At 57.2% G+C, this 26,103-nt stretch overlaps 8 protein-coding genes across 8 annotated transcripts; 4 read left to right on the forward strand and 4 right to left on the reverse strand.

Annotated features, from left to right (window-relative positions):
- Nucleotides 1-277: 277 nt before the first annotated feature.
- N657DRAFT_577772 (cytochrome P450) lies at nt 278-4,493 on the forward strand (the record flags this gene model as incomplete). Its single annotated transcript, XM_062789269.1, has 6 exons — nt 278-401; nt 461-557; nt 606-1,213; nt 1,271-2,321; nt 3,342-3,563; nt 3,701-4,493. The coding sequence occupies 6 exons, from the start codon at nt 278-280 to the stop codon at nt 4,491-4,493; spliced, it is 2,895 nt and encodes a 964-aa protein (XP_062645191.1).
- A 992-nt stretch (nt 4,494-5,485) lies between these two features.
- On the forward strand, nt 5,486-6,451 carry N657DRAFT_635981 (phytanoyl-CoA dioxygenase; the record flags this gene model as incomplete). Its single annotated transcript, XM_062791383.1, has 1 exon — nt 5,486-6,451. One exon carries the CDS (start codon nt 5,486-5,488, stop codon nt 6,449-6,451), a length of 966 nt encoding a protein of 321 aa, XP_062645192.1.
- A 191-nt stretch (nt 6,452-6,642) lies between these two features.
- N657DRAFT_128795 (RNA-binding domain-containing protein) lies at nt 6,643-8,923 on the reverse strand. The gene is made up of 4 exons (XM_062785859.1): nt 8,631-8,923; nt 8,488-8,528; nt 8,267-8,430; nt 6,643-8,189 (listed from the first exon to the last, which is right to left on the reverse strand). Coding segments are annotated over exons 1-4 (1,551 nt in total). The 5' UTR covers nt 8,633-8,923; the 3' UTR covers nt 6,643-6,845.
- Nucleotides 8,924-9,744: 821 nt separating this feature from the next.
- On the reverse strand, nt 9,745-10,399 carry N657DRAFT_128793 (uncharacterized protein). The gene is made up of 2 exons (XM_062785858.1): nt 10,267-10,399; nt 9,745-10,212 (listed from the first exon to the last, which is right to left on the reverse strand). Exons 1-2 carry the CDS (start codon nt 10,308-10,310, stop codon nt 9,876-9,878), a joined length of 381 nt encoding a protein of 126 aa, XP_062645194.1. The 5' UTR covers nt 10,311-10,399; the 3' UTR covers nt 9,745-9,875.
- A 455-nt stretch (nt 10,400-10,854) lies between these two features.
- Nucleotides 10,855-13,259, forward strand: N657DRAFT_648255 (RabGAP/TBC). The gene is made up of 6 exons (XM_062793485.1): nt 10,855-10,942; nt 11,006-11,039; nt 11,111-11,120; nt 11,185-11,307; nt 11,361-12,696; nt 12,781-13,259. The coding sequence occupies exons 1-6, from the start codon at nt 10,901-10,903 to the stop codon at nt 13,036-13,038; spliced, it is 1,803 nt and encodes a 600-aa protein (XP_062645195.1). The 5' UTR covers nt 10,855-10,900; the 3' UTR covers nt 13,039-13,259.
- Nucleotides 13,260-14,078: 819 nt separating this feature from the next.
- N657DRAFT_555158 (uncharacterized protein) lies at nt 14,079-15,522 on the reverse strand (the record flags this gene model as incomplete). Its single annotated transcript, XM_062787934.1, has 3 exons — nt 14,079-14,601; nt 14,699-15,081; nt 15,136-15,522. Coding segments are annotated over 3 exons (1,293 nt in total), but the record flags the coding sequence as incomplete, so codon positions are not given.
- Nucleotides 15,523-16,311: 789 nt separating this feature from the next.
- On the forward strand, nt 16,312-17,827 carry N657DRAFT_128876 (flavoprotein). Its single transcript, XM_062785861.1, has 10 exons — nt 16,312-16,557; nt 16,620-16,648; nt 16,712-16,928; nt 17,000-17,010; nt 17,087-17,110; nt 17,174-17,199; nt 17,253-17,366; nt 17,437-17,562; nt 17,618-17,755; nt 17,825-17,827. The coding sequence occupies exons 1-9, from the start codon at nt 16,445-16,447 to the stop codon at nt 17,630-17,632; spliced, it is 675 nt and encodes a 224-aa protein (XP_062645197.1). The 5' UTR covers nt 16,312-16,444; the 3' UTR covers nt 17,633-17,755; nt 17,825-17,827.
- A 1,125-nt stretch (nt 17,828-18,952) lies between these two features.
- Nucleotides 18,953-23,866, reverse strand: N657DRAFT_683051 (uncharacterized protein; the record flags this gene model as incomplete). The annotated part of the gene is made up of 3 exons (XM_062796539.1): nt 18,953-22,141; nt 22,202-22,254; nt 22,309-23,866. 3 exons carry the CDS (start codon nt 23,864-23,866, stop codon nt 18,953-18,955), a joined length of 4,800 nt encoding a protein of 1,599 aa, XP_062645198.1.
- Between the last annotated feature and the right edge of the window lie 2,237 nt (nt 23,867-26,103).

Below are 26,103 nucleotides of genomic sequence, written 5' to 3' on the forward strand. Positions count from 1 at the left end.
TGGCGGCCGATGAGGTCCCACGGGTCCTAAGGTAGTGTAGCAAGATGGGCGGCCCCACAAACACATAGTCGCCATCTGAAACCGAGCTGCCCACCTGAGCCTCTGTCTTTGTTCTACTGAAACTACTTCTGCCGGACCGAGTGCTGCTGGCCCTACGCGCCATAGCTCAACCTCATCAATGCCTGTTGGATCCGTCATCTGGTACGGATGACAGTTTGACCGGCATCAAGTGACAGCGGGGACACGACGGTAGGGCTATCAAGGCCTAGTCTTGACCATGGCCTTTACCTTGCTTGCTGCCGTCGGCGCCACCGTCGCAGTAGCCATCTACACAATCCTCTCGGGTTTGCGGAAAAACATCGCCAAGGCACGGAAGACGGGCCTTGTCTATCTCGTTGTCCGTAAGCAACAACAGCCATTCATTGGGCCATGATGCCATGACTTTGCTGACAGATGGCAGCTATTTCCCCCATCAACATTGCGTGGCAGCTCACCTTTTGGCTATGGGTCCCCCTTATCAAACTACTTCCGAGGTCGCTATGGAAAAAATGGTTATTGTGAGCACTTCTTTCTCAGAGGCAACCACACCATAGCTGACCTCTCAGCGTCATGATCCCCGAATGGGCCTACAGCACGGGGCAGACACACTTTGACCGCCTGAGAACCGAGAGCTTTATCGTGGTATCCCCAACCAACCTCATCATGTACACCCAGAGCGCCGAGGTGATCCACCACATCACGCAGCGCCGCGAGGCCTTCCCAAAGGATATTGCCAAGTACGACATTCTCGACATGTTTGGCAAGAATGTTCTCACCACCGAAGGAGCCCTCTGGCGCATCCACCGCAAGGTCACTAGCGCCAGCTTCAATGAAAAGAACGCGGCCCACACCTTCGCCGAGGCCATCAACCAGACGAGGGGCATGCTCGACATGTGGTTTGGCGACCCAGACGGCGAGAGGACCGGCACGACAAAGACCATCAGGTCGCTCGAGCACGACACCATGACATGGGCCCTCAACATCATCGGCTACGTGGGATTCGGCTTGCGCTTGCTCTGGCCTGGCCAGACGCTACCCAAGGACATCGACCCCAAGCTGGCCAAGTATGGCAGCTTGGACGCGCCGTTGGGGCATTCCTTGACCTTTGCTGACTCGGTGGCGCTCACCCTGGAACGGATCGTCGCCATTATGGTGTTCCCCGAGGTTCTACTCCGTCCGTTTTCCCCTTCTGCTCGACCTGCGTTGTAAACAGGACTAACATCCCGACCAGGAATTCTCCCCTTCAAGTTCGCCAAGGAAGCCTACACAGCCAAGCGCAACTATGTCCAATACATGAACGAGTTCCTCAACGACAAGATTGAAGAAACCCAGAGCGGCCAGTTGCGTACAGAAGGCATGGACATCATGGGCCAGCTGGTGCAGTCCAAATACAACAGCTCCGCCAAGGACAACAACAGCGAGCTCGCCGACTCGGACATCGTCGGCAACGCCTTCATCATGATCGTCGCGGGCCACGAGACGACGGCCAACACGCTGCACTTTGCGCTCGTGGAGCTCGCCAACAACCCGGCGACGCAGCGCCGCCTCCAGCGCGACGTCGACGCCCTTTTTGGCGGCTCGGACCCATCCACTTGGGACTATGAGAAAGTCATCAACCCGCTCCTGGCCAGCCACGTCGGCGCCACCGTCAACGAGACGCTGCGCCTCATGCCGCCCGTCACGGGCATCCCCAAGGTTGTTATACCGGACGCCGACCAGCCCGTCACGATTGACGGTCAGACGCATGTCCTCCCCGCGGGGCTGGCCATTACCTTGCTGGCAGTGTGCGTGCACCGCAACCCGCGCTGGTGGCCGACCCGGCCGAGCGAGACGTCCGGGAAGGGGAACGACATGGACGATTTCTTGCCCGAGAGATGGTACCGCAGCCGGGATGTGAAGTTGGGTCAAAAGGAGGAGGCGACGGCAGCGGTGGTGGTGGAGGATAAGGCCGACTACGGCGGGTTCCAGGGCAGTGATGTGTCGGCGTCGCTGTACCGGCCCGTGCGGGGCAGCTATCTGCCCTTTAGCGACGGGCCGCGGTCGTGTTTGGGGAGGCGGATTGCTATGGTCGAAATGGGGGCCGTGCTGGCTGTGATTTTTCAGAGGTATAGTATTGAGTTGGCGGTGGACGAGTGGGCGAGCGATGAGCAGGTGGAGACGATGGGACCGGAGGAGAAGCGGAGGTTGTATCGGCGGGCGCAGGAGAAGAGTAGGGAGACGATTCGGCAGGCGGATTCGGTCTTGACGCTGAAGTTGCATGGGGGGAGGTATGTGCCGGTGAGGTTTGTCAAGAGGGGGAGGGAGAGGTTTGTGAGTGACCTGGAACTAGTTTGATGGGCAGGGGACATTCAGTGATCATCAGTGTGTGTTGGATGTGATTGAAATAACCAACGTTATGAGATTCATCCCTTCCGTTCTTCACCCTGCGTGGCATGACTCTTTGTATTGCGCCCTATACTGAGCCTTGATTTGTTTTCCCCTCCTTTTCCATCCCCTTTTTCATTCGGACTGTGGGAGTGAATGATGAACATGAGATGACCCAGTGATGCTCTGTGAGTGAAGGAACAGATCAGCAGTGGAGCAGTTGATTGGCCTGTGGAGCCCTCCTCCAGAATGACCTCACAGGCCATTTCCAGCCCCCTCATTTCTTGGGCACTGGCAGTCTGGCACGTCCAGAAATCCCCGGGACAATCAGCCGCCCAAGCTGGCGGGAGCTTGCCGGCCGCAGGCGAGGGGCCAAAACACGTCGTTGGTCAAAACAAAAACAACACACAACAACCCTCAGAACCCCCTCCCCTCCACAGCACATCCTGGCAATTTGGCATCATAGCTTCACTCTTGATACAAACACATTCCAGCTCAATCCAACCTGTTTGGCTCTCAACAAAACCATCGCATTTGGAGTCGCCTGATTTGCGCGATCATAGCGATATCAATTTCGACTTGCTTCTTACTTGCAAAACATGTCGAGTGGAAACAGCTGGCTCGCGCGACAGCGCAAGTCGGACCTCGTCGAGCTGGCGCAAGCCATCGGCCTGAAAGAGTACGTCTTTGCAACGCATTTGCTTCGCATTCACAAGAGCAATCGATTTTGTGGTGTCCCGTAATTGTTCGCTGCGTTCTATCACATTTTGCAACACGCATCCGATTCTGTACTATGCGCGAAAGCAGTCGTGCTGCTGCAGAATCTCGCGTGTCATTGCATCACCACCACCATCCCTCCCCAATCTCGACTCAGACGCGTCGCAACAGCCGCAGCAAAGACACTATGGCACGATCTAATCAGTCCTTCCTGATCACAGTTACGAGAGCTACCGAAAGACCGACCTGGAGCTCGCCATTGACGAGCACCTCTCGGAGCAAGCCTCGCGATACCAGCTGGACTCCCGGTTCCAAGACTACTTCAAGAGCCGCGCCCGCGCCGGCGGCTCGCCCGTCAAGAAGGAGGGTCTGGCTACCCTTGACTTGAAGCCAGCCCGCCGTCGGGCAGCCAGAGTCGTCGAGGAGATTGCCGCCGCCGTCGAGTGAGTCTTCATCCTCCCCGGCCCCTCCCTCAATACCTGAGCGCGCGAAGTCGCGTCGCGGTTTTAAGAACACAACCACAAACCACAAAAGGCAACTCCCCTTTCCAACTAGTTAACCACTCCCTACCCGCACACAGACCCGACGAAGAAGAAGACGACGAAGACGAGTCGACCTCCCTTACAACCCAAACCGCCCACGCGGCGCAAGCCGCCTCGGACGCGCTGGCGCGCACACCCGGCCGGGCCATGGCGCTGGCGAGCCGTCTGCAGCTGCCGGCGACGCCGGCCGAGGTGGCGCAGGCGGTTGACCGCAGCGCGCTGGCCGTGCGCACGCGCGTCGCCTCGCTGTACCGCGACTCCGGGTTCGGCGAGGCCACCCAGCAGACGCGCGCCTGGCTGTCGACGGTGCACTCGGTCGTGTCGGCCATTGCGCTGTTCGAGCTGTACCGCTTGCGCCAGGAGGTGCTGCCCGACCGGTACGCGTTCACGGTCCCCGCCGTGCGCGCGCTGGGCACGCCCGACTATCCCGTCTATTTGCCCGACATGTTCGCGCTCGTAACGGCCGGGTTCTGGGGGCCGACGCTCACCTGGGCTCTGACGAGCGTGTTGCTGCCGAGTTTGGCCGGGTATTTCTTTAATCTCAGCTTGGGCGCGGCGCAGGCGCAGTCGGTCGGGGTGTCGGCGTCGGGTGGGCGCGTCGTCAGGCGGGGCGGCCCGGTCGCGTATGTCGTTGATCCCGTCATGTTCAGCATCGTCAAGGCTGTTGTCACCTACGTCGTGTATGCCCAGGGCGTCACCTTCTGGGGTCTAATTAGCCTGGAGTCGGTCAGCCGCATCAACTCGGCGCTGTACAGCGGCTGGAGGGGTGTGCTGGTGGGCACGGCCGTGTCGGGGCTGACGGCTGTGTATGATGCTGTGTTGAGGAAGTAAGGGGCGCGCATGCCTCGGTGGCGGGGGTCGGAGGGTTGGAGGTAGGAAAGACCGGATGGGCCTGGGACTGCTTGACTGGCGAGTGGAAGCAGGCTTGCCGCGTGGTTTCTTGGTTGGGAGAGGTTGGGTTGCTTGCTAAGTTTCGAGGCGTTTTGGCGTTGGGCTGATCCTCCTCCCGGATTTGGATCTGTTTCTGTTTGCCCTTTCTCCTTCAGCTTCTCCTTCTACGTGGCGTCATGGAATTTTGATCATCGAATGCCTTGATACCATCCTTTCCGGCGCGGTTCCCTTCTCTCGTGGTCCTCGCCATGTCGAGATTCTACCCGCTGCGCTCTATTCAAGCTCGACGAGAGTCATCTGCAGGATTTGTGTGTATGTTATATAAATTGGCTATGCCACCTTTCGTTTTTCTCGTTCTGTAGTGAAACAGGTGGGAAGGGTAGTCGCTTTGGCGGAGCAGGATGGTAGGGGACCTCTGGGCGGGCCGGCTGCAGACATCACTGATGGGTTTGTTTTTGGAATGCTTCACTGGGTCCGATAGGAGAAGGTCTACCCGTGCATTGTTCTACCACCCGGTCTGTGGGCTAGAGTGGAAGAGGTGGGAATGCTTTCTGTCTCTGTTTAGCATGTTGCTCCGTGAATCTATATCGGGTTCTGCTGATGCTGACATGCAACCTGAGGACATGCGGTGCCTCCTATTTCGTTCCCCCTATTTCTGTTCCTCCGTCTTACTTTGTACACGATGTGCGACGGTGTGATGGCAACAACAACGCTGGTCACAGAGTGCCAGATAAAATATGGAGCTTGAGACATGGCGGGGTCAACGCACCCCTCTTCAACTCACCTCACACTTCTCAACTCACACCTCTCAACTCAACTCACACCTCTCAACTCAACTCACACCTCTCTACTCACCCCTCTCAACTCTCAACTCTATCCCAACAACGACTCAGCCTTTCACACCTGAACTCTTCCTGTCACACACGCCCATCATGTCCTCGGATACAGCCCCCGAAGAAGGGCTCACCCCCGACCAACTGGCCGCCTTCCAGCGCGACGGCTACCTGATCATCCCCGACGCGCTCTCCCCCTCAACCGTCTCCTCCCTCCTCGCCGAAACACAGCGGCTGCTTGACACGCTGGACCTGTCCACGCACCCGCTCACGCGCTTCCGCACGGGCGGCGAAACAGGCGACGACCACGTCGGCGACGACTACTTCCTCAGCTCGGGCGACAAGATCCGCTTCTTTCTAGAAGACGACGCCTTTGACTCGTCGGGCAACCTCATCAAGCCCAAACACCGCGCCGTCAACAAGATTGGCCACTACCTGCACGTGCTGTCGCCGCCCTTTGCCTCCCTCTTATCGGGTTCTGATAATGAAGGCATGAAGGCCAGCCCCGCGGCCGTCGCCCGGTCTTTGGGGTTCACCGACCCGCGCGTGCTACAGAGCATGGTTATCTGCAAGCAGCCCGAGATCGGCGGCGCGGTGCCTCCGCATATGGACTCGACCTTCTTGTACACGGACCCGCCCAGCGCCGTCGGGTTCTGGTATGCGCTCGAGGATGCCACGCTCGAGAACGGGTGTTTAAGTTTCCTGCCGGGCTCGCACCGCTGGGCGCCCGTCGAGAAGCGGTTGGTGAGGAAGGATGCCGAAATCAAGGATGGGAAGGGGACCGAGATGGTGGCGAATCAAGGGAGTAAGTTTCCTAAGGGGGAGGGTTATGGTGAGGAGCTCCAAAATGAGAATGGGCAAGCCGAGTATGTGTCTGGGGAGGTCAAGGCTGGGTCGTTGGTGCTGATCCATGGGAATCTGCTGCACAAGAGCGAGAAGAATACGAGTCAGAAGGGGAGGATCATCTACACGTTCCATATCATTGAGGGCGCCGAGGGGTTTGAGTATGATAAGCGGAACTGGTTGCAGCCGCCAGCAGAGGGGTTCACAGCACTATATGGTTAGGTTGAGATGCGCCATGTTTGGGAGGCGGCATCGCAGATCATCCAGCCGTCTCTGTCCTGTGTCTCGCCCTCGTGGATACGTTAATGTCAGGAATGTGAGGTTAAAAGGCATCGAACTCTGAAAGCAATGATACTGTACAAAAAATCCGCAAGGAAATCCCCCCTTGATGTTACCTCTCGTTTTACTATCAGCCTTAGACCTGTGAATAGCATCATCCTGCCCGAGGTCGAACTAGCCCGTCCCTATTCCCTCCCTCCCGTACCCGCATTCTCAAACCCCTCCTCGCCCGGCCATACTCGATAATGAGCCCAAGAACTCAGAGAACGCAGAACGCAAAGAAAGGCCCCGCACCACTCTGCTTCCCATCAAGAACTGCCCCTTAATGAGAAGGCCCCTAGCTTCTCGCATAAGGATGGAACCCCCTGTTCCCGCCCCGGCCACCACCGCGGTAATTCGCCCCGGCCCGGCCCGCATTCTTGGGTCCCGTCGGCGCGTTTGGAGGTGGCGCGTTGTTAGGATCCATGGGGCCCTGCGGCATCTGCTGCTGCTGGTGACCGCGTCCGCCCTTGTGGAACCCACCCCGCCCACCACCACCGAAACCACCGCCGCCCTGGCTCATGATGGGCTGCGGAACGTCGTCATACATGCCCTCCCAGCTGGTAGGCCCGCCCTGACCACCGCCACCACCCATGAACGTGCCGCCCTGGCCATAGCCCTGCTGGTGGTGGTGGTGGTGCATGTCACCTGCTCCAGCACTACTACCGCGCCCGCCGCGACGACCGCCTTGTTGTTGGTGGCCACCGGGACCTTGCGGCTGCTGCTCAAACTGCTGCTGCTCAAACTGCTGCTGCTCATAGGCGTTGTACCCCCCGGGCCGGTTCGGACCGCCACCGCCGCCGCCGCCGCCGCCGCCACCACCACTACCGCTAGCTTGGCTGCCCCCACCGGGACTCATCCCGCCCTGGTTTATTCCTCCCAGCCCACCAGGACCACCACCAGCACCAACCCCGCCGCCTTGTTGCTGCTGCTGCTGGTTCATCATCTGCTGCATCATAGCCGGGTTCATACCAGGCGGCATAGCAGGCATAGCCGGCATGGGCCCACCCCTGCTCCCCTGCTGCTGCTGGGCCATCATCTGCTGCATCTGCTGCATCTGCTGCATGTACATCATCTGGGCCATGGCGGGGTTCATGTTGCGGTTCATCATCATCTGCTGCTGGAACATGGCCATGGCCTGCTGCATGCGCTGGATATACTGCGCCATGACCTGGCCCGACATGCCCGCCGTGCCGGGGCCCATGCCGCCCATACCGCCACCCATGGCACCCCCCATCTGACCACTGCCATCGTCCATGCCGCCCATACCGCCACCCATGCCACCCTGTTGTTGTCCCTTGCGGCCGCCGCCGCCGAATTTGCCACCGCGGCGGGCGTCGTCGTTGTCGTCCCGGAGATTGCCGCGCGGCTGGGCCTTCTTGACCTCGATCGGCTTTCCGTGAATCTCCAGGTTGGCGGTGAGGCAGGCCTCGACGCCGGCCTCGCTCTCAAAGGTGACGAAGCCGAAGCCGCGCGGGCGGCCCGTATCTTTGTCCATCATGAGGGTGGCGTCGACGACGCGGCCGAACTGCGCAAAGTACTCGCGGAACTCGTGGTCGGTGGTCTCCTGGCTGACGCCGCCCACAAAGATCTTGGACGTCTTTTCCTGCTCGTCGCGGGGGATGGCGCGCTTGGGGTCGATCTGGAAGGGGAATTAATGTGTGGTGAGCAACTTGAAAGGACATTTGTCTCTGGAAAGGGTTCGAGAGAGATACTCACGATCTTGCCATCCAGATAGTGCTCCTTCACCATGACAATGTTGACCGTCTTGGGGTCCTTGAAGGTGAGGAAGCCGAAACCACGGGAGCGGCCGGTGGCGCCATCTCTCATGACGGTGCATTCCACCACTTCGCCGAACTGGGAGAAGTAGTCTCTCAAGGATTCTGAAAATTGACTTAGCATACAATTTTTCAAACGGGCCTTTATGCGGGTCGGCTTACGGTCTGTAGTCTCCCAGTTCAGTCCACCGATGAACATCTTCCTGTATGCGCGAAGCCCGTTAGCATCATCATTCTATCTCTCGTGAAGTGCAAAAGGGCATATAGAGGTGAAGTGTTCATGGGTGTGCGAATAGGGCCATGACATGTTGGAAAGCCGACAGCCGATCCCAGTTTTTGATAGGCTCTTCTCTTCCAGCAACACGGCATCTCAACCGCCATTCAAATGGTTCCGGTGAGAGCGTCGGAAACATTGAAAGGGTAAGAGGATAGCTGAGCCCACAGCGGCTGCTGCATCCTCGACTCGTCCATGTGTGGTACATTATTTTTCCAACCTTCCACTTGGACCGTAATCGTTTCCATTGTGAGGAGCAGCCCCGTTAATTCTCACGATAATCCTTGGCAGCCGACCACCACGCTCGGGCGGTGAGGAGAGTGAAGTGTCGCGGAGTGGAGATGAGGACGCTGGGGTGTCAGGAGCCGTCGCTGTTGTTGCTGACGCTCTCGCTGTCGCTCTCGCTATCGCTATCGCTATCGCTATCGCTTTCGTTTGAATCGAGCGGGATGAAGTCAGGCCATTGTGAGAGTTCCGAGTATGTATGATTGAGAACCCAGAATTGATCCTGATCGGGCATGTTGACGGTTGGATGGCGGCGTCGAAGAAGCGAAGTGTGTTGCGGAGCCGAACGCGAAGTACGCTACAGCAATTCCCACGAGTGTGAAGAAAGATGCAGCGCAGAGTGCCAGTGATGACCTTTGCCGAACTGATTTTCTTGTTCCTGTCTCGTGCTCTTGTTGCCTATCGTGAAGCTAGCTGCCTCTTCTGAGTGCTGCGCTAATCGCCTGCCAAATTTTAACCTAGATACCAGAGCACATGGCTCAGGGTTAACCCGCGCCATGCCGTCTCGTGGTCGTCTAAGATCATCTGCGGACTGGGCTAACAAGACAGGAGCACAAACTCCCCATCTATCGTGTCGGCGCTGTATGATCGTGGCGGGTGTCCGTTCAGGCAGAGTCCAGTCCCTCCTCTTTCTCCTTCCAGACAGGAAATCTGGTTTCTTTCCCAAACACGGATTCTCGCATTCGCCTTTGTTCCACCCACGCGTGCCCAAAATGTGCACCAGAATCATAGGGTGGCAGGTTTGGGAACACCGACCAGAACAATCCCACCTGGTTCACACCTAGATCCCAACCTTACTTGCCCAACCCTTGCCCTCAAAGTTTCATACCACGCTCTCCGCCAGACTTTGCGTTTTGTGATAGTGTCGCAAATGCCAGCCACGGCAATGCTGTCATGATTCGATACAGCGTATGGTAACCTCCCAGAGGCCCAGAAATGTACGCGCGCGCCATGGATATGTGTCATGCCCAAGCAAATAAATGAACTGTACTTACCCATCTTCCTTGGCATTCGGGCCCTTCGTAGCGGGCGCCGCCGCAGGGGGCGCGCTATAGCTCGGCTTTTCATCGTGTTGGTCATCATGGTCGCGGTGTGATACTGCAGCGGATGGGCCGTTTCCTAAGTTGAAGTCGATCTCATCGTCGTCCTCCTCTTCCTCTTCGTCCTCGTACTTCATATGGGTGGCATCCCCTCCGCCATTGTAATCCTGCTGTTGCCCGCCATTCTCAATCCCTTCCTTGGCTTCAGGGGCCGCAGCTTGGGTAGCTGAGTACTGGTCCGGGGCTGAGGCGCCCGTTGGCTTGGCAGGTGGTTCATCATCGTTGTAGCTGCCAGCAGTCAGAATCCATGCCCGTAGCGAAGTACCACCCATTGACACATACAGATCGGCGAAGAGCTCGTCGTCAAAGTTCTCGGGTTCGGTCATGGTGCCGGCTTGGATGCGCACACTAGGTGAGATACTGAACGCGTCGCCTTGACTGACTGGATTCCTGAGCCGTCGGTGACCGTGAAAGCAAGATTAGAAGAGAGCAAAAGAGGAAAAGAAAAGAAAAAAAGGAGCCCTGAATGAATTTTCGAGGAGGAGATAGACAGGGCGGTTCGGAATGAACGGGGCTGACACTCCTTGTCGATCGATTGCGTTGTGTTCACGGAGGATGCAGGTTCAGGAGCAAGTGCTGAGGTTTGAAGGTTCAACAACTGCAGGTTCCTCTCCCGTCACTGGCAGAGTGGGTCTGGCGCATGGCCCATCAAAGCGCCCCGGTCACAGAAAGCGGGGCAGGGCAACTGTGCCGTCAAAAGCCACTCCACTGGACTGCGACTGGACCCGATGCAGTGAGTGCCAGCCTTTTATCAGCGGCCGTCCGCGCCCAAAGCCGGCAAGCAGCTGCCCCGACCCCAGCAGGTGAGAAAACGAATAGGGAGGGCAGGCAACATAAGCAACCAATTCCTCTAGATCAAACACCGAGACACCAAAGCAACCATGCCATTGCGTGGTAGCATCGCAAGCAATCCATAATGTTTTCTTCTTCCGGCGGCGGCAAGAAAGCCCCTCCCCAGGTAAGGGCACCACTCAGCTGTTTCAAGGTTGTTGAGTGCTCTGTCCTAACACCAACCTTTTAGCAGTTGTCGCCGAAGCAGGAGATGGTGCAAGTCGGTACGGACACGGCACGGCACCACCCCACCGTACAGGACTTTTATACTGATCTGGCGTTTCAATGGGCTCAGACAGGTCCGAGTATGTACTGTCCCTTTAACTGCACCATCTCTTTTCTTTTGTGATCTTCTAACTCTGTTCGCAGCGCTGCCTCCCCGTTCTGGAGGGCCCCTCCTCGAGACACCCCGCCTGCGACCAAGGCACGCGACTCGAGCCTGGTGGTGGGGGCCGCCTATTCCCACGCCGACATGCTCAAGTTTGACTCTCTGTATGCTTCGGGATCGAATACTCGGCGCATCTCACCCGCTGACATGAAGCCAGGAACCTCTCCGGCCCCGGCTCGCGCCCAAGGACCCCACCATCCGCGGCTTCAGGTTACGAGCGGACCGCCTCAGCGAGCTCACCGTCGCGAAAGACAGGCTCCAAGGCTACCGCACCGCCGTTCAAGACCTACATGAACTTTCTGTCCAACACCAACGATGACTGGACCGTTGAGGACGCCGAGGACATGTACGACTACGAGTCGGACGACGGCGACGACTTCGGCCTGCCGAGTCTGTCCAACATGAAGAGGAGGACAAAGAGGATGGCAGAACAGAGCAAGGCGCAGACCGACAGCGGACTGGGCCACGACGAAGACCGGCGGGAGGAACCGCGCCGAAGAAACTCGGACAGTGCTGACATTGCCATCGAGCGGCCGGCCTCCATATACCCCATCCCTAAGAAGAGCGAGGGCAAGATACTACGGCCGCAATACAAGGAAATCTTGCGCGACCCCGCGAACGCGCTCCATTTGATAAACTACCCCTCCACACCAGCCAACGCCACGCAGAAAGAGATGGACACCATCAATTCGAGGATAACAAGGATAAACAAGTTCAAAAGGTTATTACAGGCATCAACAATATCGCTCTCTGACCTGCGAGCCCTGGCATGGTCCGGCGTGCCAGAAGAAGTCCGCGCCATGACCTGGCAGCTCCTGCTCAGCTATCTCCCGACCAGCAGCGAAAGAAGGGTAGCCACGCTCGAGCGAAAACGAAAAGAGTACCTCGACGGGGTGCGACAAGCCTTCGAAAAAGGAGGCGGCGGCGGAGGAAGCGGCGGCACGTCCACCTCGGCCCGCGGCGGGCGCGGCCTGGACGAGGCAATCTGGCACCAGATCAGCATCGACGTGCCGCGCACCAACCCGCACATTGAGCTCTACGGCTACGAGGCGACGCAGCGCTCGCTCGAGCGCATCCTGTACGTGTGGGCGGTGCGGCACCCGGCGAGCGGGTACGTGCAGGGCATCAACGACCTCGTCACGCCCTTCTGGCAGGTCTTTCTAGGCGTCTACATCACGGACCCGGACATTGAGAGCGGCATGGACCCGGGCCAACTGCCGCGCGCCGTGCTGGACGCGGTCGAGGCCGACTCGTTCTGGTGCCTGACCAAGCTGCTGGACGGCATCCAGGACCACTACATTGTGGCGCAGCCGGGCATCCAGCGGCAGGTGTCAGCGCTGCGGGATCTGACGGCCCGCATCGACGCTGGGCTGGCCAAGCACCTGGAGAAGGAGAACGTCGAGTTCATCCAGTTCAGCTTCCGCTGGATGAACTGCCTGCTGATGCGCGAAATCAGCGTGAAGAATACCATCCGCATGTGGGATACCTACATGGTGAGCCCTCTCTCTCCCTCTCTCCTTCATCTTCATTTCTGCCGCTCTACCCCAGTATTTACATTGCTTACTGTTCATGAATAGGCCGAAGAACAAGGCTTCTCCGAATTCCACCTCTACGTGTGCGCCGCCTTTTTGGTGAAATGGTCCGACAAGCTTGTCAAGATGGATTTTCAAGAGATCATGATGTTCCTGCAGTCGCTGCCGACGCGCGACTGGACCGAGAAAGACATTGAGCTGCTGCTGAGCGAGGCCTACATCTGGCAGAGCCTGTTCAAGGGGTCGTCGGCGCACCTGCGGGGGCCCGAGAACAGGGTGCAGAGCACGAACTTTCAGCTCTAATGAATTAATCTTTGAATTGTTTCGATGTGGGATGGGACAGAAAGTATACATGTTTCTTTGTGACGGGTTGACTGGGAGGGATGTGGGAAGCGAGCGCATAGCATAGCATCGATCGATTAAGATGGCATCAGTAGTAAATACCCCCTGGAGATGGTGGAGATATCTTTGGCTCTGATCGACATCACGTCGTTATCGTTGTGTTTTCAAGCATCAAATATGCAAGTAACTGGACTGCTTGTACGTATGGTGCCCCCTAACCCGACCTGCGCAAGCATCCATCCTCAAGGTACGCCGCCGACAACAGAAAAAAAGGGCAGAAATGGAAACACAAGAAGAATCCATACTCATACACAATGCCCAAGTCCTGCCATCTACTTCACAAGGCTTTTCCTTCTCGCCGCCAACACCACCCAGCAAAGCCAAGACCAATGGAGACAGAGGAAACACAGATCCTACGGAATGTCCACAACAGCCCCTAAAAACAAGCAAAGACGCAAGACGTAAGAGGACACAGTCTCTCTCTCCAGTTCCCAACCACGTCCCGCAACCCCCAGCATCACAACCTCAGACAACGCCTCAAGGGTAGCTAGCAAACGCGTCCTCAAGATCAGCCGCGCTCTCTGAAAGGAAGCGCTTTTCCCCGATTCCCATCTTCCACCCCTTTATCGGACTCTGAAACATTCCCCCTCTTCTTGATGCAGATTTGGGTTGACCACGTGTGGGTGGATGCCCAGCTTTGGCACCAGCTTCAGCTTCTACTATTCGTTCTCCTTGTCGCTGTCATCGTCTCCCTCTCCCATCTTCGTCTTCTTCACCTCCTTCTCTGCACCCTCCTCCCCAGCAGCAGGCTTGCTGTCCTCCGCCATTCTCTTCCTCAACAGCCTTGGGTTGACCACGTGCGGGCGCATACCCAGCTCTGGAATCGGCACCGACCTCAACTATTCGCCGCCGTCGCTATCACCATCACTGTCTTTCTCGCTGCCCATCTTCGTCTTCTTCGCCTCCTGCACCTCCCCCTCCTCCGCAGTGGCAGGCTTGTTGTCCTCCGCCTTTCTCTTCTTCCTTACCAGTCCCGTCAAGTCGGTCGCCTTCTTTTTGACATCCTCCGAGACCTCAATCTTCTCGGACACCTTGGCCCGTTGCGGGGGCGGAATCCCCAGCGCGGCATTGAGGTCGACGGGCGGCTTGCGCAGGTCGATCAGGCGCTGCTCCATATCGGCCAGCACCTCCTTCACGTCGGCGATCTGCCGGCGCGTTGCCTCATTGTCGTCCGGGCAGTGCAGAGTTGCGAGCTCGACCTCTTTGGCTTGTAGCTTGAGCTTGGTGCTGTTGATGGCTGCCTCGAGGGCCGAGGCGGCTTCGTCGCGGAGGGTTTGGTCAACCTTATCGTCCCCGCCTTCCTTGTTGGCGGCGGTGGTTTCGTCGGAGGACTTGGTGACCGAGGCGAACTCAAGGGCGAGCGAGAGCTTGAAGTGGGCTTCGGCGATGACTTCGGACTCGAAGGGGTAGAGATCTTGTTTGTATTGGAGCGAGGCGCGGCAGTCGGTGATTGCGTTGGGGTACCTTTGGTAAGGAGAAAGAGGGTATGTCAGTTGTTTTGCAAAGTCCGGGAAGTACCAAGTTGGTTGTTGTGATGGTCCTTCACGACCTTGCGACATACCTCTCGTTCTCGAGCGAGATTTCGGCAAGGAGATCGTGTGTGTCGGCCAGCCGCTCCTTGATGTGCTTGATCACGGGAGACTCGCTGCCGGGTTCGGCAACCTCCTTCCCCTTTCCTTGCTGCGCCTCGTCTTCGCCTTGGGCAGCCTCGAGGCGCCTGGTGAAGAGCACGCGCGTGAGGTCGAGAACCTCAAAGGCAACACCCAAGTCATCCTCCTCCTCTTCCTCCTCGCCCTCGCCCTCCTCACCTTCCTCTTCCTCCTCCGAGTCGACAAAGTTCTCGTCGCCCTCGAAATGAAACAGAGGCTTCTTCCGCTCCGGCACTGGCACTGACGCCTCCTTCTCCTGCTTTTTCGCCTCTTGTGACGCCGCGTCGCCGACGGCCTGATTCAGCTGATGCTCCGCCTCAGCAATCGTCGCCGCTGAAGACCCGGCGACCTCAACAGCGCCATTCTTCAATTCGGCTGTGGCTGGGGGGTTGCCGTTGCCCGACTTGGCCGACTTCGCTGGTTTCGGTTTGGGTGTCTTCTTCGCTTCAGGGGCCTTACCACCCAAGACGTCGCTTTTGCTCTGGCCAACCTTGAAGAGGGCGCGGCCATAGAGAAATAAGATCTCGGCGTTTTCTGGGTTCATCTCGCCGTTCATCTCGGCCTGCATCTCGGCTGCCTGAGCGTACACTTCGGCGGCTTCCTCATATTGCTTGCGGGCGTAGAGAGCGCCGGCCTTGGCTGAGAGGTCGGCGAGCGACACCTTGAGGCTCTTGGCTGTCTCCTCGGGGGTGAGCTCGACGGGCATCGGAGTGCCCGTAGCAGACGTAGCAGACGCAGGTGTATCCATTGTCGCGATTGTCAGCTGGATTCTATTCTGTGTGATGTTTCTGTAAGTAATTGAATTCGAGCGGTTCACCAAGATTTGCAGTTGATAGAATCGTCAAGTTTGAGGATCGGATAACTCAAGTACAATTCGTCGCTTTGCAGCGTGTTCGGAGTTGGAAAGAGGAGCTCCAAAGCTCCTGACGCGCAGAGAGCTTAAGCAGCTGCAGACACGCGTTTCATTGGCTCTTCCTCCGGCAAGTGTTCCGCAGCTGCAGGGCAGGTGCGACCCACGCATCAGTCGGCAGGGCTTGTTTCCTCGGAACACAACAATTGACAGCAGAAAGAAGGTGAGACCTCAGATTATGAGTGTCATGTCCATCTGTCGACGTTTGCCCAACCGACAGTTCAGTTTCTCTCCCCAGCTTTGCTGTGAAGACAGATTTTGCCTGGAGAAGTCGGGAGTAGGGTTAGGGTGGATGACGTAGTCGGCTGAGAAGGACCCCTCGATGAGGGGCCAGTGGGGCCCACGTCACCGGATCTCGAACCCTGAATTCGTCGTCAAATCCACCCAGTCAAGCAGCAAAATGGGACACAAAGTATCGGGCTCCTTTGGCATGTCCTGGAGAAGCGTAGGTCCCCATGTGAATGTATGTCTTTGCTGTTAAGAGTGAAGGCGTGGAGAATTTTCAATATCAAAATAGATTCAAATTTGCATCAGCTCTTGGCCTACTGACAACCACTCATTTCTAAGCCATCTAAGCACAGCCGATGCTCCTCATCTGATGACAAACAGAGCTCAACACGTCTGAAAAGCCTTTGACAGCCTGAGTCCTCCCTGCCGGCACATGACCAAAGCTGCTAAAAAGACTTCTGCCTAAGTATTTGTTTCATTCCGTATTGAACGGGCACTTTCTCGGGCTTCCATCACCACGATGCTTCAGTCGGTGGGGAGCGAACATGACAACCACTACATATCGAGTCAGTCCAGCTCGATCGAGGCTCTCGTCGCAGCCCGCAATGACGGCAAGAAGCACCTGCTCCTCGCGTATGCTCCGCCTCCCCTAGATAGCACTTCGCCCCCTACCCTACTCTGACCGTTTTATCCAGAGCGTCGGGCTCCGTAGCCACCATCAAGAGCAAGCATGGCCCGTTACCCTCAAACACACCATGTCCGTAGATTGTAACCAAATACAACACAGTCCCCGTCATTGTCCAGGCCCTAGCAAAGTACGCAGGCATCCTCTCAATTCGCATTGTCCTCACCGAGTCAGCCACCCACTTCCTTGCCGGCCAGAGCGCCGAGCAGCCCACCGTTTCCTCCCTTGTGCACCTCCCCAACGTTGACGCCGTTTATCGGGATCACGATGAGTGGGGTCCCCAGCCGTGGCGCCGGGGGGCGAGTATCCTACATATCGAGTTCGTTGCCCAGCTCCGCTTGTGCAAGATCTAGAGCGAAGAGAGGGTTACTGACTTGTGTGGACTGACAGGTTGAGGAGATGTATGTGTTGATTCTCCTAACTCCCTTGGCCGCCGAGGAGAAGTAGCAACGGTTGCTGATGGACGAGTTGGATTAGGGGCCGACATGCTTGTTGTGGCGCGTAAGTGGACAATCATCCCCTTTCTCTTTGCCATGAAGTGATAGCTAAGTTCAAGATCAACAGCATTGAGTGCAAACACCCTAGCCAAAGTTCGCACAAACACCCATAGCAGGCAAGCTTTGAGTGCTAACAGACGCGTCAGGTTGTCAACGGCATGTCTGACAACCTCCTCACCTCGGTGATCCGCGCCTGGGACACAGATGCCAGTATCGACATGAAGAAGAAGATCATCCTCGTTGCCCCGGCCATGAACTCGGTAACCCAGAGACCTCTTTGAACCCCTGATTTCACGTCCCAGACTCATGTCCACTGACTGCGGTGTACAGGCCATGTGGAGAAACCCCATCACAGCAAAACAGATCGAAATGCTCTCGGACGACTGGGGCGTCAAGGAAGATGTCGGCATCACCGGCGGGTCGCGCTCCATTACCGGCTGGTTTCAGGTCCTCACGGTGAGCATTGCCAACCCCAAGACTAGCAGTCCATGCTAACTTTGTCTCACCGCAGCCGATTAGCAAGTAAGCCGACTCCGCGACGTCTTTACCACGATATTCTCCTGTCCCACCCACGACTTCTCTTTCAACAGTTCCAGAGTCTAAATGACAGCTAAACCAAACAGGACCCTCGCATGCGGTGACACAGGAGGTACGTTCCTCACTCACCCTTTCCCCCAGATCTCTTTACCATCAGAAGGCACTAACCGCTCCCCTCCAGATGGTCAGTCGACCCTTCCCCCTCCCTACCCGTCATGTTCAAAACCCAAGGCCCCTTGTTAGTACAACAGCAACCTACCTAGATCAAGCAAGATCAGGCCACAGCAGGACGAGACAATACCGGATTGCTCACTTTCCCTCTCTCACTTCCTCCCAACCTACCAGATCAATATTTCTACAACACCGCCCGCCGAAGAGAGCATGGCGGACGGCGCTAACCCTCTTTACACAGGCGCCATGGCTTCGGTGGAGTCCATTTGCGAGGCGATTGAACGGACCATGAACTTGGTTGCTCAAGGTGAGCTGCGGCAGGTTGGATGATAGGTGATGAAGGATGATTCGGAGGGAGGGTTGAAGTAGTACGTTAGGGGCGAAGGCTGGCGACGGGAGAGAGGAGGAGACTTGGTACATGGAGAATCCGTCGGGTTTGATGGGATGGATGAGGAACATCAAGGAAAACACAGTCCAAAGACATACTGTTATGCAATGCCAGGTGGGTAGGTGATGTGACAATGATATTCTACAACTCCAGAGCTAGCCAGTCAAGGGCCGTTCAGTCATCTATATTTCCTGCATCTCCATCTACCACGCATGGGCCATGGAGCTTGCTCGTTCTCCCATCGTCTTGATCCCAGCATGAATACAAAAGACGAGAAACGCCAGTATGGACGAACCCCCAGCATCCTCTGAATCGCAAATGGAAACAAGATAAGGCTTCCGCGAGAAAAAGTGAAAGGAAATTGGTAATCCCACAACGTAGGCCACCAAACCCACAACCAGGCAGTGACCAATGGAGCCATGCATCAAATGCAATGATACCCGCCATGCAACCGTAAGCGGGGAAAACCAAGAAGAGAAGAGAAGAATCCATAATATCCTCCCGATCAAACGCGATGCGCCGTCAAATGCTCAACATTCCATACATCCACGCCTGCTCTGTCTGCCTGCCTGCTCGCCCGCCTTGTAAAACCGAACGAACAAAACCAACCGAGTACTCTTCTTCTTTCTTCTCGATCGTCATCTTCTTTCTTTTTCTGCAAAGCCCCGAAAAAACAGACCACCCTCCCCAATCCATTGAATGAATGCCCTTTGCAACCGTCCACCCCCCAACGGGGTGCGGGAGTAGAAATCAATCATGGCGGAAAGTACACTTATCCCCCTTCGCACACTGCCCCTTGGCGTAAAACGCACACGGCTTGGTGCCGATGAGGCTGCTCTTGATACCACGCAGATGCTCAGGGACGTTGTCGTTATTCTTGCCGCCACCGCCGCCGTTGCCACTGCGGCCACCGCCCTTGTTGAACCCCCCGCCGCCGCCGCCGCGGTGATGATCCCTACCATCACCACGATCGCGGTCCCGATCACGATCACGATCACGCCCGCCGTAACCGCCGTCGCGCTGCTGCTGCTGTTGCTGGCCATAACCTCCTCCTTGTTGTCCCTGTCCGTGTCCATGACCGTATCCGTCGGAGGAGCCGTAGCCTTGAGCGGCGGCGGCAGCAGCCTGGCTAAAATACTGCTGGTAGGCGTGGTGGGCAGCGGCGGGTTGTTGGGGCTGGTTCTGACCGCCACCGGCTGCCGCCAGCTTCATCACATCCAGTAGATATTGAGCGCTCTGTGGGTCGGCGGCTGCTGGGACAGGAGCCGTGGCCGCGGCCTGACCTTGGGCAGTAGTGCCAGCGGCGAGGGCCATCAAGGCAGCCTGGATTTGAGCATTCTGGTCGGCATGAGGCTGGGCTGCAGCGGGCTGCTGGATGCCGAATGCAGCGAGAATGCCCGCATATTGGTTGTTCTGGTCGCCGGGCTGCGGCTGTTGCGCAGCCGCTTGGGAAACCTGTTGGGCTTGCATGTAGTGGTTGGCGGCCTGGGCGTACGGATGCTGCTGCGGCTGGCCATACCAGGCCTGCTGTTGATGCTGCTGCTGCGCAGCGTAGTATTGTGCCCAAGCGGCCGAGTAGTCAGGTGCAGCAGCCTGAACGCTCTGCGCGGCGACGGCAGCCGGCTGAGGAGCCTCTTGCTGTGTGGGCTGGGGCGCCGGTGTCGCCTCGGAAGCCGGTTCGGCCTGCTCCCGCATCGCGGCCTCGGCTTGCACCTGCTCGGCGGTTTTCCGGAGACCGGCGAGGATTTTTTGGAGTTTGGGGTCATTGTCCAACTCTTCCTCGGTCATCCTACGGGACGTCAGGTTGTTCGGATCGGGATCTTGCCAGTTCCTGACCCGGTCCGACGTGAGAAGCTCGCACGTCTGTTGGTCTCGCCGGGCAGCCACGGTAGGCTCGTACCAGATTCGCGGATCCTCAGCGGGATGGACAATGGGTTGCTGAGGGCGGGCTTCGGGCTGGCGAAGAGCATGCCCACTGTACGGGGCGGCATAGTCAAGACGGCCCTTTCCATCTAAGCGCATCTGGGCCGCGCGAGAGGCACCGTAAGGACCCCATTGACTGTACTCCCGGCCGCGTTGGATCATCTCGTTATACTCGGGCACCGTGGGCGGGAGGTACACCTCATGGCTCCCGCTAGTCCCGGAAAGCGACGGCTCGTAAGGTGGCGATCTTGCGGAGGGCGGAATGTCGGCGCGGTTGTGGTAGATGACCATCAGCTCATTCGACTCGCGCTCCCTGATGATCTTTTGTTCCTCGGTCTCGAAAGTCTTGAGCCCGCCACGAGTGGCATATGTCTGTTCCCTCTTTTCCTGCGGGATGTGGCTCGAGAAGTTGATGGCAGTCGGCTCCTCCCACTCGCGGTCGTTGACCTCAAATGTCTTAATGCCTTGGCCGCCGTGGAGCCGCTTCATCATCTCGCTTTCTTCGCTGTTCTTGTACCGGCCGTCGGTCCTGGCGTTGCGCGCCATGTTCCCTTCGACAATCTCGTCGGGGTGGCGCGTAAACTCACGAATCTCGACCAGTGCGTCACCGCTCTTGAAAGCGACCCTAAGACCGCGGCGCTTCTCTTTGCGAAGGCGGCGTTCCCGCTCCTTGGGCGTCTCGTTCGGATCAGGGCCGTTGTCCTTTTTCTTGTCAATAGTCGTCGTCCTGATTGTCTTCTCTTCGACAATCTCGTCCATCAACATAGAGAAGGCTGACTTGGTTTGCGAGGCCTGCTTGGTCGGTTCCTCAGGCTTGGGTTTGGCTGTCTTCGCAGTGCCAGAGCCAGAAGCAAGTGAGAGAGACTTTGTGGGCTGCGGTTTGGTCGACTCTGGTTTAGTCGCACCTTTTTGCCCTTCGGCCTTTACAGGTTCCGGCTTGGGTGCAGGTTTTGGTACTTCGCGCACTTTGCCAGGCAGGAAACCCCGCAGCTTTGTCTGAGAGCCGGTCGAGCCAGACGCCAGAGCGGCCGTGGTGGACTTTGTGGAGGGCGTTTTCCCAAGTGGCAAGGTTGCCTTTGCACCGCTGCCAGACGGGCCGTCAGTTGCGGGCTTCTTGGATGAGCGCGCATCGACGTTGGCGGCGTCGTCGTCTTCGCGGGACCGTTTTCCCCCGGTCGCAGTCGAAGGTGTCTTTTGAGCTGCCTTCGGTGCGGCCTTGGAAGATTCGTTGTTAGATATCATATTTCTTGATGCCGCGGATGCGGACGAGAGTTTAGTGGAGTCGCCTGTCGGGGTGGCCGATTTCATCGCGGAAGCGGTGGCCGTCTTCGTTGAGTCGCCAGCCTGACGGGTCTGTTTTGAAGGAGCCCGGGTCTGCGCAGATGCGACAACTTTCCTTCGATGGCCACCGAACCCTGCACCCGGCGAATCACTCTCGCTGTCACTCTCATCATCGTCCTTCTGCTCGGCTTTTTCAAACACCTGGGACATCAAGGCCTTCGCCTCAGCATCCCCATCCTTCTCCAACTTTTTTCTCATCCTACCCAACAGCAACTTCTCTAGCGTTTCCGGCGTGAAGCTGGCGAGGCGAGTATACAGGCGAAGGATCGCTTTCGTCAAAGTCGAACTCGCTTGGTTCGCGTTGACTAGCTTGATGAGCACGTTGTTCACAATCGCAACAAGCTTGTTATTGCCAGTCAAGTTCGCAAGCAAGTTGCCGGGTTCGGCTCCGAGTCCCTCGGTAATCGCACGCTCTAGCTGTTCTTTGGACTGCTCGGCTTGGGCCCTCAAGGAGTCGACCTCAGCCTGGTCGACCTTGGCCTTCTTTAAGGCATCTGCCAAAGCAGTCAGAGCAGTCTTGGTCTCACCAGCCTTCTCTCTGAGAAAGTCGGCAAACTCGCTGCAAGCTTGACCGGTCACCTGCCGGTTGCCAAGGTGAAAAGGATGAAGTCGAACAATTTCAGCGGCCTTGATGCTCGACAAATCAGGCTCTGCCGGAGGACCAAGTTGCTGCGGCTTCCAGACAATCAGCGAAAAAAATCCACAAGCGAGATTCTATCAAAGTCAAGGTCTTACCGCCGCGCCCAAGCGATCCCTCAAAATTTTCCTCCACCAGTCGGCCGGAACTTCTACTAAGGGCATCAGCAATGACACGTCGATGACGTTGGAAGTGCAACACTCACCGCCAGCGGCACGCTTCATATCGATTTCAAGACGTATATCAGCCCGTTGGCGATCCAGGTCATTCGACGCCTTCTGGTACGCATCCGCATGGTTTCCAAGACACTCAGCCGGAGTCCACGCCCGCCAAGCTTTGGAGAACAACGGGTCTTTGCCGCCCTTCGTTGTCAGGGTCACGTAACGCTTAGTAGGCGTTCCCTTTTGCAGCTTCACAGGTGCCGAACCGAGGACAAGATTGGGCACTCCCTTCCATTTCGCCTCCGGACGTCCCCGAGCCGAAGAGAGGAGCGCCTCATCCTTGTAGTTAATGCTGCATAAAGAGTTCGAGCCGGGCTGAGATTGAGTCTGTGCGGCGGATGGAACGGTGTTAGGGTCGGACACAGTCTGGGACTGAGTCTGCGCCGGTGAAGAGACGCGGACAGGGCCCTGTGCGACTACCTTGGCTCTCTTCGCAACAACCGGGACGCTTTGAGCTTCTGACGTGGGGCTGCGCTTCACACCTGCAGCGAGGTTGTTACCTGAGGGCTGCTGGGCTGCCTGGGCTGGAGTGATCGGTTTCTGAGAGGGTACACGGTGGCCGGTGCTCGGCTGTGGAGCGGGCTGAGGAGAAGGCTGAAGCGCAGACTGAAGAGGAGGTTGCTGAGACGGTTGATGGGCCGATGGTTGAATCGATCGTTGAACCGGCTGCTGCTGAGGTATAAGGCGCTGGGAAGCTAGCTGGGGACTCGGCAATGGAGCTTGCTGAGAGAACTCCTGCGGCGCGACCTTGCGCGCAACCGGCTTCGCAGGGGCACGCGGGCTATCCGTTACAGTGACAGGCTGCTGAGACTGTCCGTTGAGAGCCGCTGCCAATTGGGGGTGGACGGGCCGTGCACTTGGGGGTTGCTGCTGCACATCCGTCTGATACCCCGGTATCGATGAAGTGCTCGGGAAAAAGGCGGAGGGAGAGGCTTCGGACATCGAAGCAGCCATGTTGGATGTGTGCGCAGCAGAAGGAGGGTTCTCAAACTGGTGGCCAGCTCCATACCCCGTCGGCATTTGTTCATGCCACTGTGGGATTGCGCCTTGGGAATAACCATTTGGTGTAGAGCTGGAAGGGTTCGTTACTCCATGGCCGAACGGATGATGGGATTCGGCCTGTCCATTGGCACTACTATGAATCTGGGCCGGAAAATCATTGCTGTGCTGGTGGATGTCGAGGGAAAATCGGCCATCGACTGACTGGTTGGCGTCCGTGGGATGCTGCTGCTCGGCGAAGAACCCTGGCTGCAACGAAGGATCCGGAGCGAACGTGGCAGCCGTGGTTTGGGCGTGATTGGGCCAGACATCGCCTTGACTGTAGTAGTCAAACCCACGATACAATCCGGCCTGGTGACCGCCTCCGGACAGCTGCGGGTTGACGGTGCTGCCGTCGAGGAAGTCTGGGTTGGGGTAGTTACTGTCGGCATCAGCGCCATGGTTGAATGGGAGGCCGCCGCCACTGAACTGGTGGTCCCAGGCTTCGCCAGCAAAGTTGTTCGGATCCCAGCCGCTAATGCCGGCGGCATGGCTTTGATCCATGGCGTCGCACTCGAGTGTGAAAAAGGGGGATCACGTGGTTCTGCACGCTGTCAATACACGATAACTGACTTCACTCGGTTAAGCACATACTGCTGTGGGACAAACCGAGGGGTCGGCATAAGATTCGGTGTGCTCGGTTAAGAACAAATTCCGCAAATAACCGAACTGTTTGTGGAGTTCAAAACCTGTGGAAGTGTGGGGTGGTCTGCTGGATTCGGACTAGTGCAGGAGTGTGGTCAGCCAAAAACACAACTCTATTTTCCGCCTGCAGATGCAACCAAGGACGACAACCATCTCCATGTGTCCTGCAGAACACCTCAGGCACCGAGCGACTCAACCAGAGAGAGCAACCAGCAACAAGACAGCAGCGGCCGAGCGTAAAAGCTTCCAACACAACCATGAACAAGGTCTCCAAGTCGACGGGAAGGGATGCCATGGTGGCAGATCTCCGGTTCGCATTCGTACATCGGCCAAGCTGACCTCGATCGGGACAAGGGATTTTCGGCGGCGAAGCGAAGGCTCGTTGTTGGCCTCTAGGTCCATGGTTGATGTTTTGAACTTGAAGCTCGATGTGATCTGCGTCCAGCCGCCAAGACCGGCCTTCCCTGAACGGAAAAAAAGCCCTCTCAGGTTGGGGCAAGAGTTGCACATTTAGGTAGACTGCCAACTCTTTGTTGCGCTTCCTCAATCTCGATCGCTTGGTCAGCTTGGCAGAGTCTGAAGCCTCAGGCGAAGATGGATTTGGAGGCGTTGTCCGAGTGGTGGTGGACGATGATGCAAAGCCGTCTTTGCAAGCCATCCAGGCCCGGGGTTCGTTGTCGCCCCGCAACTCCCACCGTCAAAGTGCCTTGCAGCACCCAGCAGCCAAGCGGCGCCCCGTGCCCAGTTGACCGAACACTGGAATTGCGAATTGACACAATTATAAACCGTCTCAAAGGGACGAGGTTGATTTCGACTGCTGTGGCATGTGGGAGGCAATTATTGCCAGCGGCTGCAGGCAGGGCATGCGCCGTCTCCCTTGGAATTGTGGTGGCCGTTTCGGCCGTGTCCCGCGTTCAGGCTGCTCTCACATGGCTGGCTGTCTTGCTCCGGCGCTCTCCCCCTTGGGTGCGCTCGTTGCACTTTGTCTTCGCAACAGGATTTCCAGGCGTTACTCAGCAGCTGACCGTAGTTCCGCCCAGATGGACATCCCCATCAAGCGTCTGCTGCCGCTTTCACAGCCTTTCCGTCGCAAATTAATGCTGAAACGTTCAGGCTGCTTGATTGAACACGCATTTCGAAAGAATTAAGGATATACGTCATGCTGTGCTGTTGAGGGTTTAGACGGGGGCGGTGTTTTTATGCATACCCTTCAATTGTGCCAATGTTGGCAAAGATTCTCTCCTGTTCCACGTTGCGACGCCACGTCATGGCCGACGTCTCTCGAAGGCAACGACGGTGCTCACCGGTTCCTTACAACATATCTCGCGTAGATCAAGCAGGAGACTTGGGAGGTGAAATTGATCAGACAACAGAGAAACGCAGCTGCGTTGAGGAGAATTAAGCCGACAGCTGGGTAAGTCAGACTGTGTCCACGTGAGTATGGCGAGTGTATTATTAAGTAAAATCCCGCAGCCTGGATGTCTTTTTAAATTCAACGAGGGGTCCCAAAGGGCTGAACCAGGACGGGCGCGTTGAGGAAGGATTGGAAATCAGTGCCACCAGAGCGAGGAACGTCGTTGAAAGAGAAAAGTTGGCGCCAGGACCTGCGGGCCAGCCGCGGCAGGTCAATAAAGGGTTGGTTGGGGTGGGGCTTGGATTCAGATTGTGGTCGGTGCTTTGTGGCGAAGACCACTCCAAATGTGGCTTCTACGGCTCGACCAAGAGTAGGGGCCAGGTTACGGTGGGGTCTTGGGAATCTGGAAGGTACGTATCAAGATGGGACGCACAGGTGTCCGGACAATGAATGCCTGTGGGGAAGCTTCGAACATGTGGCCGAAGTTGGAACACATGAAGATCTGAAGGCTCGCGAATCCAAAACGGACGCTCTCGAACTGTTTCTACCAAGCGAGCCAAAGCATAACGAATCGCCCCCAATTACTTCCTAGTCGGCGGTTCACGAAGCGACAATTGCCAACGCCAATGCCCAGCGATCGCCCTTAAACAGCAATTACATCCCGCAGCTCCGAAGCTTGCGCATCCGGACTGAGAACGAGCAGTTCCCGACAGCGAACAAGTCAAGCAACCAGGTACCCACC

The sequence above is a fragment of the Parathielavia appendiculata genome (genome assembly GCF_033297405.1).
Source record: "Parathielavia appendiculata strain CBS 731.68 unplaced genomic scaffold N657scaffold_12, whole genome shotgun sequence".
Lineage (NCBI taxonomy): Eukaryota > Fungi > Ascomycota > Sordariomycetes > Sordariales > Chaetomiaceae > Parathielavia > Parathielavia appendiculata.